At 39.0% G+C, this 13,677-nt stretch overlaps 1 protein-coding gene across 2 annotated transcripts in view; it reads right to left on the minus strand.

The window, feature by feature from the left end:
- Positions 1 to 13,677, minus strand: part of slc4a11 (solute carrier family 4 member 11) — a 130,018-nt gene that overhangs the window by 77,810 nt on the left and 38,531 nt on the right. Inside the window, exon 1 of one of the 2 annotated variants that reach the window (XM_030718659.1) lies at positions 4,923 to 5,082. The exons of the other annotated variant lie outside the window; for it this stretch is intronic. Coding sequence (XP_030574519.1) covers positions 4,923 to 4,959 — 37 coding nt within the window. The 5' untranslated portion in view covers positions 4,960 to 5,082. Of the gene's footprint in view, positions 1 to 4,922; positions 5,083 to 13,677 lie in introns of those variants that run through there. 2 annotated transcript variants of the gene reach the window in all.

The raw sequence follows: 13,677 nt of genomic DNA on the forward strand, positions 1-13,677 counted from the left end.
AGGTCAAGAAGTGTTAGGTAGGGCTGCAACTATTGATAATTTTTGTAATCGAGTATTCTATCAATTATTCCATTGATTAATAGAGTAATTGGATAAGATGTACTTTTGTCTTATTAATAGTTCATCTGCATAGTTTAACTTCTGCAGCTTAACTGCAGATTTTTCCCTGTGTGAAACAAACAGCGGTGGACGGAGCAGCTACAAAGTTCTCTTTTCTTCATGTTGCTGATCAGGTGGTTGATGAAGGACCTCCAGCTGTTTCCCAGTAAAGGTTTAAGCTGGTTACAGGAACAAGCGCTGCTGCTTTGGACGCTAGAAAAACGTTTCCTTTCACTCCACCTGATTTCACTGTCTCAGTAACTGCTCCACCTCTTTGCGTTTGCTGCGTGTGTGCAGACAGGCTGCACCTAAAACAACTGCTGCTGTTGTGTTATCAGTGTTATTGTTGAAAAACTGGGGGCTGCATGAGCTTAAAGTTGTAATGCTTTGTATTCACAGGCATCCTCCTAAATGTGTTTCTATTGCAGGTCTATTTTTATTTGCTAATCAGGGATTAAAGCATTAAAAAATATTTTGACGGAGCCCCTCGGTACCAAACAAGTGACCGGGGGGTGGGGGGGTTCCCGTCATTACTGAACGATTGCTAATGCTAATGGCGGCGCAGCTAGCAAACTGTGGTGAAAGTGATCTTTTCCAGTAGCTAACAGCTGAGATTCTCAGCACAGTGAGCACAACACACACACACACACACACGTACGTAGAGAGCAGTGGAGATGTGGGGGGGGAAAAAAAAAAAAAAAAAAAAAAACTTGTCAGCAATGATCCACTCAGTGTTTATGGGTTGTTTCCAAATGAAGGAACTCCATCGCAGCGATGAAGAACTTCAATGCTACTAATGTGGGTAAAATGCTTCATTTTTCCTGTCATTGTTTCTAAATCTGATTTAAAAACTTTAAAAATATTCAGCATCTTTTTTTTTTATCCCCAGCTAAGCACAGAAACAAGTTTTTAAATTGTTAGCAGTAGAGTCCTCTTAGCTTTCTTTATAATATTATTAATGACAAGCACACTTTTTTTAAGTTTTGTATTTTCCAGGGTTTTTTATTTCTTTTTTTCTTACTTCTTTCAGTAGGACTGTTTCTCAGTTTTTATTGTTTGAAAATGTTTCAGTTAGTTTGATTAATCTTAGTCCTTTAAATGACAAAAACTAGAGGGTAATTGTCTGGGGGAAAATTTTAAGAAATGTACAAAGTTCAGAATAGATATTACAATACAAAAACTTGAAGGCACTTGACCCACAGTAATGTATACATCCAAAGCCTTCTTTTCCTTATCCCCCAAAAATGCAAACCTGTCCACAACTGTGTGAGCGTATGTGTATTTTATGGGTTTTAACATGCATATTAAAAAAAAAAAAAGTTTGTGTATGTAAATATTTGTACACATGGAAGAGGAGAAAGAGACCGAGTAAAACACAAATAGAGGATGTTTTTGTGTTTGTGTGTAATTATAATAAATTTGTGGTCCTTTTCTGTGTTCCTTGAACTGTACATGATGAAAGTCGTTGACATGTCTACATAACTGGTGTGTGTGTGTGTGTGTGTGTGTGTGTGTGTGTGTGTGTGTGTGTGTGTGTGTGCGTGTGTCTGTCTGTGTATATAAACTAGCAAATTATGAAGATAGGATGAATTGTGTATATAATTATGTGGAGTGTGTGAACAATATCTGACAACTGGTATGAGTGTATACTTTAGTCTGTGCAAATACAGTGAGTGTGTACGTGAATTTACAAATAATGCTCGTGTGACAGCACTGCATGTGTGGCTGTCTTGTCGTGTCTTGCAAGGACGTGTTTTTGTGACATTTCACTGCTTGTGTGTATTAGTATTTGTATGTGTGGTACTGTATAATAATTTGTATGTGTGTGTCAATGTGTGTTTCTCCTCTGCCCAGATGGCTGTGCTCAGAGGCTGGAGCTTCTGAGATCTGTTGCCAGCGGTGAATACTGATCAGAGATCACTGTCACATCTACAGCACAAACACGCACGCATGCACACAGGAACACGTCATCCATCTTCTTCCCCACACACGTCCACTTCCACATGGTCGAACTACTAATTCACACATCCACTATGTGTCCTCCATGCTGATATCTTCTGGCACTGCAGGTCACGGATGCAACACTGATTATCTGTCCCACCTGAAGATTGACATCCTGCCAGCGTGACTCTGGCTGGTTTGAGTTTTAAGTCACGTTATTAGTGTAATACGAACTGCTTAAAAATACAGCAGAAATGCGGATTTCTATGGAAAGGCTTGGATTTACAGGCATTTTAATTTCAGAGTTTTTTACACTTTAAATGGTTTGTAGTTGACTTTCATTCATTCAAAACATGAGAATTTTTTTAAGTTGCGTATTAATAGTGTGGTTAACGTATTCTAATGCAAATAGGTTGAGCTAAAAAATATTTTAAGCTTGTGCACGCTGAAATGATGTAATGAAATGTAATTTATACAACACGAACAAAAGACATTTTTAAAAGATATTTAAAAGTCACATAAGAAATGAAGAGGATCATTTTCAATGCAACTGTTTATTTTTCTTTGCTTGAAGAGTAACATGTTGAGATGCCTCAACCACTTTACTGGTCATTGACCAAATGATTAACTGAAGAAAGTCTATAGATCACCTGTTAATGAAAATACTTTGTAACTGCTGTCCTTATTGTATAAATCACAATATTCCTCCACAAATATTCAAACAGTAATGAAGATTTACTAATCTGGCAATAAATTTGAATTCTCAGTGTCATAGTCATCATCTTTGCACCATTCTGCATGACGTTAGACTGCACTCTTACAAGCGGCAGGAATTTGCTGGTGTGTGATTAACACGTAGCATGATCAGTAAGGTTAATCAACTACACCTCAGTATTGAAACTGACTGCAAGATGTTCACACTGTTTAATTACATGTCGACGTTCTGTGCTAATTTACAGCTCCATGAAGTGAATAGAAATGTCTAACCTCTTCATATAGTGTCGATTCTTAAACTGTCAGCAGTTTGCCCTGATAATGACACAATCTGGCTGCTTTCCCAAAACAATGCGGCAATAAGGCTTTGTTAATGCTCATATACGACAACACTGACAAAAAGGTCTGCAGTCAGCTTTAGATGAACATTTTGTTGGACTCCATGTTCCTGTTAAGTATGCTGAGATTTGCTGCATGGAACAGCATGCTCTGCTTTATTCAAAAATACAGAGGGCAGTAAAGTGAGTGTGGAAAGCAAGAAAGGAAAAATCCTCTGGAAAGCTAATTGTTGAGTCACTGGTGGAGCTGAACATCTGCCGTTAGATTTTTGTACATGTACATTATTGACAGTTCCATTGATTCCAAAATGTGACCAATAATGCTGTCAAATTTCTACAGATGTACAGTATTTGATGTGTTTTGCTCTATTAATATCTACTGTTAAAGCCAAGGTTACATTACACAACACATGAACACAAAAGTAATTTAACATAAGCCATTACTGAATCAGACATTTCTCCTATTGATACGAGCACTTTTGAAAAGCCTCCACCTTTCCTGAGTAACAAATCTTTTGAATACCTTTATGTTCACACAACCAAATCGTTCTGCTCTAAGAATCAAATCTGCCCTCTCCGCCTCTAATCAGCTCCCAGGCAAATGGATGCAAATTACTCTTCAGAGGACGAGCCACAGCAGTGTCCATCACATCCCAGCACACACTCAGGGATGTAGTTAGTGTGCAAAAAGCATGACGTTCACATATCGACAATCACGTGTGAGCACACACAACACATGCAGACACAGTGCACATCTGAACTCTGACAAATACAAAAATGAGCAAAAAAAACAAAACAAAAAATAACAAAAGCACGGATCTATACATACAGGCATTCTTACAAAATGTTGTATACTACAAACAAAAACAGACTGATGTACACACAACCACGCTCAAAATATTCCCACACTTGCATTATCCTCAAGACATCAACTCGCACGCACACACACGCACGCACGCACGCACGCACACAGAGAGATGGCATCCTGCTCTGTCTTCCCATACAAAATGAAAGTGAAGAGGCAGCCGCATCACACCTTCAAATGGGCTATGGACTCTCAGAGGACTTTCAGTGAGGAGAGAACTCGCTGCGCTCCTGTGGCTGTCACCAACACTAATCTGTTTTTCTTTATCTCACACACAAACACACATTTCAAAACCGGCAAAAAAAAAAAAAAAAACGTATGCAGACACAGACACATGGATCCACGCACACACACACACACACACACACACACACACAGTCTTACATTCATGTGCTCCATCAGTGCAACACATGAGAAAGTGCATTGTGAGCGCAGGTTTCCTCTGCAATACTGCCGTGCATGCTCGGCAGGTATACTGGCTTTCTAAGGGTGGGTGTGCAATGCGATTGTTTCTCAAGGTTTAGTTCCTTAACTGATAATATACGACACAGGAACCTCTTGTGCTGCACACCAGACAAAAACAAGAACAAGACAGAAAAAAAAATAAAAAAAACCCGCCACAAATGCATACCAATACAAAAAGATAGAAAAAAAACAAACATCTGCAATAGGGCTTCCAAAACCCCACCTCCCCTCAGAAGAAAATAAAAACGGAATTTCTGTCACAAGTGGAACGTTGCCACATTCCTAAGTACACAGAAAGGGCAAACACAAAAACAAGTATGTACAGTAGAACACAGGCGCAAAAACATCTGCCATCCCTCAAAGTGGAGGTGGGAGTGAGCTGCACATGTTTTGCACAGGGGGTTCTCAGGTTTCACTAGTCAGGGAACCCCAAGGTTCTCCCAGTGAACGATGTGTCGTGCACAGCTGAGAAGCAGCTTTCAGAGCTTTGATCCACTTACCCGAAGGCACGAAATGAAGAACTTTGTTGGTCTCCATAGCTGAGCAAGTGGTGGCGAATGCACACTTCCTCTCTCCAACCGCCTCCCCCCCCCCAAGTCAACCCATCATGGTTGTGTTATCCTGTGCTGATGAGTGTGAGATCACCTCTGCTCCCTTGCTCTGCTCTGTTTCTGACTGCCTCTCAGACACATGCAGTGACTCAGCCCCACTCTGCCTGCCTACTCATGGACTTGCCTGGGTCCTAGTGCCTTCTTCTTTTGCTTTATACCAGCCCACCAGTCAGCAGCGTATGGCAGGGCATCATGCTGCAAGGCAAACCCAACATCAGGACACACCTCCTTACCAGTTCTCTCAACACTAACATGCAACAAGCCATCTTGTCAGCCATTAGCCCGTATTCCCTGTTACAGCTCAGACTGCCAAAACTACTTTCACCATGAATGTGAGATATTGCTTCACAATCATTCACACCGTTTGCCTGTTCACTCATCGTGACCAGTGTTATTAAAGCAAGAAAAACAAATGTGTTTTTTGCTGTGATAAACAAGCCAGCATTTAAGTTTGTTTCTGTATTTGCTTTACTCTCTCTCTTTTTTTTTTTTTTTTTTTTTTTAATAAAGTAGATTGAAATCAGCTATACAGATGCTGATATCTATGGGGAATGCTGGTATTTGTACATCAGAATACACATTTATAAATTCTTGGATTATGTGAAGCGTGACATGCCGATATCAATTTTTTCCAGGTCCATTTTCTTTGTAAGAGCTATAATTGATGGCATATAGAAACAAATACTTTTCTTAAATGCAAAATATTATTTTCATAATAAAAGAAATGATTAAACATTACAATTTCCCCCAAACTGCAATAAGTTACTGGATCTTCTCTTACTTAAACAACCCAAAATAAAATGCTCTGCTAACTGGAAGGAAATACAAATAAATAAGTGATCTCAGCATGATTTACACTGCAAGTATATTTATACTGCACCTTTTTAATACTAATGTCTACATATAGTATTCTTCCTATCATACAAACGCTCACATTCTTTGGCTGCAGCAAATGTAGTCGATATTATATATTTGATCTCTCTGCATTTTCCTAATATTACAGTTTTTTTATTTGTAAAATATTGCTATTGTTGATCGATCTGTTCATGTTTGTGTTTGGTTATATGCTGCTAGACTACAAACCCATCGGTTGCCTTACAGAATTCATAACCACCACTGTGTGACAGTTTAGCAGAGTAGCTGAAGCTAGGGTAAGTGAAGCTAGATAAGAAGAAGATACCCTGGTTATTTTAAACCAGATTTTCCTAGCAAAAATAGTATGTCAAAAGACAGTCTGGCTTTTCAAGAGGCTTTCTAATACAGTGGGGGAAGGAATTATCCAGAAATCCAAAAATCCAGGAAAAAAAACAAAACACACACACACAATAAAACTTAGAAATTGATCTGCATGTCATTGAGTTAAATAAGCAAAGCATGACTTGCTTGTTGGCAAGCACAGCAGTAAGACATTTCTTGCAGTTGGTCACCAGGTTTGCACACATCTCAGGAGGGATTTTGAGCTTTGGGCTGTTCTACCACCTCTCCTCATGATCATCCTCACCCCATGAGGCAAGATCTTGAATGGAGCTCCAGCCCAAGGGCGACAGAGTATTTTATACTTCTTCCATTTCCGAATAATTGAACTAAAAGTCATGTGTGACTGTTCTCAATTTTATTTAACTGAAAATACATTTAGATTTTCAACCATTTGCAGACATTTTAAGGGTACTGTTGATCTCAGTTGCTGTCCTGCTCACATCTGACTCACACTTAATTTTGCCTTGGTGTGAAAGAAACATGATGACACAGATTTGATGATACTGGAAGCCAGAAAAAGAAAATGTACGTAACAAAACAACTGAAGAACAAAACCATGTCTTATGATTGAAAAACTACTGGTTTAGGTGAGGTGTCTGCCAGAGGAGAGCCTGCAGGAGACAGGACTACTTCTTGTTCACAAGACTAACTATAGTCACACTGGAACAATTTAGGGCAATCAGAAATCACATGAACTTTGTAGTTGGAAGACAGCAGGTTAAAATACTGTTGAATCTGTCTGCTTTGGATATTAGCTTTTAAATATGCACCTCCTTCAGGTAATGTCTAAAAAAAGGTCTGGGGCTGCAGTGTATGTGTTTTTGTTTGTTTGTTTGTTTTTTTAAATGAACAGACTTGAAATTATTTTTAATTAGATTTTGTTTTCTGTAATATAATAACGTTTGGTTTGATTAATTTACCAGATATAGAAATCATTTCATCAAAAATTTCTCACCCTGATCTAAATGTTCTTTGAAAGGTCAGTCATTTGCATAAGTCTGCAAATACAACATCCCTATATGTGGTATGGCCAACGGGTCTGTTTTGCATAAGAACTGCTACACACAGTTAGGGCAAATGCGTCATTTAGTGAGCCAGAGCACTTTCTCCTGAGAATAATTCAAATGTTCTCACTAAAATTTTGCTACCCAGGTGTAGTGACACGTGCACTCTACTTAACCAAGAAATATGCTTTAATAGCTGCAATCAGGTGTTTGGACTACTCTTCTTTATTTATAGAATTGCTTTCATTCAGCCACCCTGGAGGGTTTCCAAACATTAACAACCTGTTTAAGGACCTGCTAAAGGATCTCCATTGGACTTTGACTAGGCTACTCCAAAACCATTTTGGTTTTTTTGGGCGATTCAGAGGTGGACTTGCTAGTGTGTTTGGGATCATGGTCCTGCTGCATAACCCAAGTGCGTCTAAGCTTCAGGGCATGAACTGATGGCCTGAGTGGCCTTCAAAATTTTCTGGTAGAGAGCAGGATTTTGTATTACTGTAGGGTCTCTATCTTACAATATAAAGTGCCTTGAGGTGACTGTTGTGATTTTGCACTATAGAAATAAAATTAAATTGAACTCGTGTTTCCATCAATTACAGAATAGTTTCCTAAAAGTCTTGGGGATCATCAAGATGTTTTTTGGCATGTGAGAGATGAGCCTGTGTTCTTTTTGGTCAGCAGCAGTTTTCTCCTTTGAACTCTCCCATGGATGCCATTTTTGATCAGTCTCTCTCCCTTATTGTTGAATCATGAACAGTGACTTTAAGTGAGACAAGTGAGGCCTGCAGTTCAAATAGTTTCTGAAAGCTGACAAATTGCGTTTTCACAGCCAAAGTGGTTAATTAATTCGCGATGTTGCACGGAAGGCTACAAAAATGCTTTTTTCCTCAATAAATGAGATCTTCATTCACCCCCCCCCCCCCCCCAAACAGCATTTTGTATGTACCCAGGTTACCTTCATCTAATTTTAAAAATTGTTTTAAGAGATCTGAAACATTTAAGTGACAAATGCAAAAAAAAAAAGAATAGAAATAAGGGAGGACTTTCACATCACTGTATATGTGCTTAAAGTGATCAAGTTAAGTCTTAAGGTCTGATTTAGATTTGCTTCAATCTCTGTCACAAGTCAAATCTCATTAACATGGTGGCTCCTGGGTGCACCTGAGGTGTTTTGAGTACAGTGTCAAATTTAGATCAACCAAGTGGAAAGGGAAAGAAAATAGTGCAAATGAAACAACAAACACCTGAAACATGAACTCCAAACACATCTTCATCAAGATGGATATTTTTAGAGCTTTAATCTTCCTTTTCAATTTCTCTCAGTTCTTACCATTAGTTGTGAACCTGTTTTGATGCTGAGGGTCAGCTTTGTGCCTACAGGCACAATGTGATATGGGTCATGTCAGACCTGCCCTACCAGCCTTCTAAAAGCTATGGTTTGGGCTCATTTGTCTTTCTAGCACTCACACTGACTAGGTAAGTTGATTCAGCAATTTGACAGTTACACATCAATGAAACTGTTTTACAATTCAACTGAAAAATGCATGTAAAATAAAATAATTTGGTTGCGCAAGTGGGCACACCCTCTTCTAATTAAGGATAAAGCTGTGTTCAGATTTTGCAATCACATTCACATTAATTAGTTCTCAGTACACACCTGTCATGAGTTTAAGTAACTGATTAAAAATGTTCAGCTGTTCTAGTAAGGATTTTCCTGACATTTACTTAGTTGCAGCTTGCACCAAAAGCCGTGGTCAACAAAATCAAAGATGCCATTGTTGAAAGTTATGTTAGGAGAAGGGTACAAAAGGATTTCTAAAGCATTAGGTACATCAGGAAACACAGTGAAGATGACCAAGTGGAGAAAATATGTCACAACAGTGACATTACCAAGAACTGGATGTGAGAAGTTGCAAGAAACTTTGGCAAGAACTGGTTATGTACTACATGTAACACATCTCTTGCATTCTTCATATATCCACACTATGGGGTAGGGTGGCAAAACAGAAGCCTTTTCATATGGAGAAAAACATCCCAGCTGAATTTTGCAGCCACATACATCAAGTCTTCCAAATACATGGGAAAATGTGTTATGGTCTGACCTCACCTGGCTATATAAAAAAGGTACATATGTTTGGTGCAAAAAAACGACAACAAAAAAAATCCACTGTGAAACACAGTAGTGGCAGCATCATTCTTTGGGGCTATTTTTCTGTAGCTGTAAGGTGGTGGGCATTATAAACAGTTCCAAATAATCAAATCCGGCAGAAAATTTCAGGCATCTGCTAGAAAGCTGAAGATGAATTTCACCTTTCAGCACAACAACAATCCATGGCATACATACAATCAGATATTATTCTTCACCAAAAGAATATTTAAAGTTTCAGAATCTGTGAACCAGAGATACCCTTCCAATCTGACAGATTTGGAGCACTTGTGCATGGAAGAGTGGGAAAATACTGCCAATTTAAGATGTGCAATACCCCAAAAGACTGAATGCAATATCAAAAATAAAGATACCTTAAAGTATTAGTTTAAGGGTTCAGAAAGCTCTGAAATTATTCATCCTGGTTTCATTTTATCATGAAAAGCATACATCCACCTCCCCAGGCTCTCTCAGGCAGAGGAATGTCAGCTGGACCAACTGCCCTTCCACACTACACTCCGTTCTTCATTAATAACCTGCTGCACTTCCCGATTCAAGAACTGTCCTCCATCTGACCTCTGTCATTATCTTTATTCATTAGCTCCTTAAAATACTCCTTCCTCCTTCTCAGCATACCTCTCAGCATGTTAGCACTTTTCCATCTCTACCCTAACCTGCTGCACATCCTTTCCAGCTCAATCTCTCTGCCTAGCCAATTGGTACAAGTAATCTGAAACCACCTTATAGTCTCCTATCTCAAATTGCACTTTCTGAATGAGAGTCCACCTGTGTGCACCTCCACTCCTATATGCCACCCCATTTTCCCTACAGTCTTTTCCATCCATTTTCCAAAGTCCACTAACATTTGTCCTTCCACATTCCTCTTTTTAAACACCATACCTACCCAATATCTGTCATGTTAAATTGCCGCTGACACTGAAGTCTTACTGTCTTTTTACTCCCAACTTTCATACCTAGCTCCTGCTTGTTGGTGTCAAATGGTTACTTTTCTTTAGCACTAATACAAAGTACAGAAAGAGCTTGTTGGGCACTAAACCACATTAAACTATATATAATTGTATCATAACTGTAGTCTTGGCATATAGACAGGTTACAAATTAAAAGCAAATGCAGGAAGAGGGTGCTGTGTTCTGGACAAGTGGATAACAAGTGAGTCCTGGGTTCACTTTACACTAGTTGCTATAGCTTATATACACTTTTCTAAAAAACTTTATGCACATCTGCATCCCAGAAAGCAAAGCATACCTGGTTACGGGAAGGCATTTAGCTCAACCCTGCAATGTACACCTGCTAATTGGGTCGGATCGAGGTGAGCCAGTGTTCTCACCATAAATGAACTGCTCTGGACTTTTTTTGGAACCAGACCAAGCTCACCTCCATAAAGGGTCTCGGTGCAGCTGTTTTGGTCTGCATCCCAAGTATGATTACTATGTTCACATCTGGATAAAAAAGAAGCCACATCAAGGAGGCAGACAAATCAGAAGGGAGAAACAAACCCAGAACCCTTAGGATGTTTCCACTCACTGTTTAAACTAAACTTTGGTTCTATCCATCATTTTAACTGGCTAAAGCCAACCTCTGAACCATAAATGAAGATTATTTGAGTCTTGCGGTCAGTATTTTCATCTTGCTAAGGTTTAACATTCAAGGCTGTTACAAAAGACATGGTTCTTTATGTCATGAAAAACATGATACACCTGGGTTTAAAAAGGTAATCATGGCGATTTGCTTGAGAGTGCAGACATTTCACTACCATTTGTGACTTAAAAATCTGTGTTCAACTTGTAAAGTACATATGCAATATAAAAGCAAATAAATAACTGCAGCCAAAGCAGCCATTAAGGGTTTAATTTATGGATTTATGGCTGTAGCATCTCTTTTTTGTCTGACAGACACACACACACACACACACACACACACACAGAGCTTAGACTAGTATCTGCCTTTCTTGTGTGAAGGTGGTTGGCTAAAGCCATTTAGGAAAAGTCAGTTCTGAAAAATTCACATTTAGAAATGGCAACATTCAACTGGTTGATTATTATAACTATGCTTATGCCACTATAACTGTTGTACAGATGTGCGCAGGTTGCACAGTATTATATTTACTTATTTCTTCAGTTTTTTAAGTGGGTTATAATTAATTTACTATAAAATGTGTTAAATGTTTTGAGATTGTTGTATTTTGGAACACATGTTCACAATAATAAAACCTGCTATACTTATACTATACTACATAGATAGCGTAATATATGCATTTTTATAGGCTAAAAGAGGCTGCTGTCAGCCTTGCTTGCTTCCTCAAAAAAAACCCAAGTCAGGCTTAGCTGAGAGTTGAAGTCAGGTCCATTTCTCATTTCTACTCGGAGCCACACACACAGTAAAAACGCTGTCTCGCTTTCACCGGCTAATTGGCATCAAAATGTAATTCAAGTACATACCTAGAATGAGAGGTCTCTGTGCACCCCTTATCATCTGAAACTACAAATGTTTCCCCTCACAGAGAAGCGTATGAAATGACCTGTGGCTAGTCATCAGGCAGTGCTATGATGATTGGGGGGGGGGGGGGCCTTCAGTAAGCTCAAAGCTGTGTGTGTGTGTGTGTGTGTGTGTGCGCGCGCACACACCAACCTGTGTTTGTATGTTTATGTGAGCACGTGTGTGTCTCCAACAGTGTGATGAATCACCACGTGTGAACCACTTTAACCACTAAAACCTAATAAGGTGAACAGAGTGAGTTTAGTGGTTAGGACCCCCAGCTTGTAACGACATGTACCTTTCTGCTGGCCTCTCATACAAAGCTACTAATCAACTGTGAATTACAAAACAATGGCATTGCAACTAAACAACCAAAATAAATCTAAATGATAGAAGATTTAGAAAATAGGAAACGGGTTGAAGAGGCTGCTTGTGACAGTGCATGCTGGGTCCTATTTGAAAGGTTTCTAGCATCCTGAAATAGATTCTAATATGCTGTCACCTTAGACAAAAGCAACAGTCAGCAATTATTAAGAGCTGTGTGGCAGACACCTTATCTAAACAACAGAGCCAGAGCTGACAGTCCTAAAGTCAAGTCCAACAGTGCAAACAGAGCAGAATGTCAACACAGGGTGTGCTTCATAAAGAAATATTTAATATGAGCTCAACGGTCTGAAGAGCAAAAAGGTAGTGTGGTAATAATATTAATGATACATCTATTATATTAATGGACATGTTTAAAATTTATTTTTGGTTCATGTACACTTCCTATAGATGAATGCTTGGCAATTATTTACACTAGTCTCTTTCACCAGGAACAGCAGTTTTTCTTATTTGCTTTCTGCTGCTGAAAAGCCAACAAAACACAAAAACTCCAATACATTATTTGTTGCACACAAATAATATTTCTGCTCCCAGTCAGCTGACATCCAACCGCCAGCCAGTTTCAGCCCATTCCCAGGCGCTATGAGTCATCCTTCTCCTAGGGCAGGGGTAGGGAACTCCAGGCCTCGAGAGCCGGTGTCCTACAGGTTTTAGATGTGTCCCTGATCCAGCACACCTGAATCACATATAGAAGTCATTAGCAGGACTCTGGAGAACTTGACTGCAGACTGAGGAGGTAATTCAGTCATTTGAGTCAGGTGTGCTGGATCAGGGACACATCTAAAACCTGCAGGACAGGGGCTCTCGAGGCCTGGAGTTCCCTACCCCTGATCTAGGGCGTATCTACCTTCCAGTATGAGCACGCCCCGTCATTCAACTGCAATGTCACCAAGAGGTGGCACCTTCTTCATAAAAACTTTGACTTGTATAGTTTAAGACTCTTTTGTATGGAAGCTTGTTTCTGTCACTGAAAAAAAAAATACATTTTGCAGTCAGAGCTATGTCAAAATTTTGACTTACTGACTTAAACTTGTGAAAATTTTGAGATACTAACCTGAAATTTTGAATTACAGATGGAAGCTTCCATAGTATTCGTACTGATTTTTTTTTTTTTTTAAATCCACTGAAATATAGTCATTACAAGCAGTTGCTCAAGTTCTGATAATGTAAAACAGCAACTTTATAGTCAATGTGATCTTTCAGATATTTCACACTATAAACCATCAGAAGTATTCCTGGCAAGCATTCCTTCAGTTATTCATAATCCAATAAAGAAACAAATAAGATGTAAGTAAATAAGTAAGTAAATAAATAAATATTAACTTCCTAGATACAAACTTCATGGGTCCAAGAGCAT

The sequence above is a fragment of the Archocentrus centrarchus genome, chromosome 22 (assembly GCF_007364275.1).
Source record: "Archocentrus centrarchus isolate MPI-CPG fArcCen1 chromosome 22, fArcCen1, whole genome shotgun sequence".
Taxonomy (NCBI): domain Eukaryota; kingdom Metazoa; phylum Chordata; class Actinopteri; order Cichliformes; family Cichlidae; genus Archocentrus; species Archocentrus centrarchus.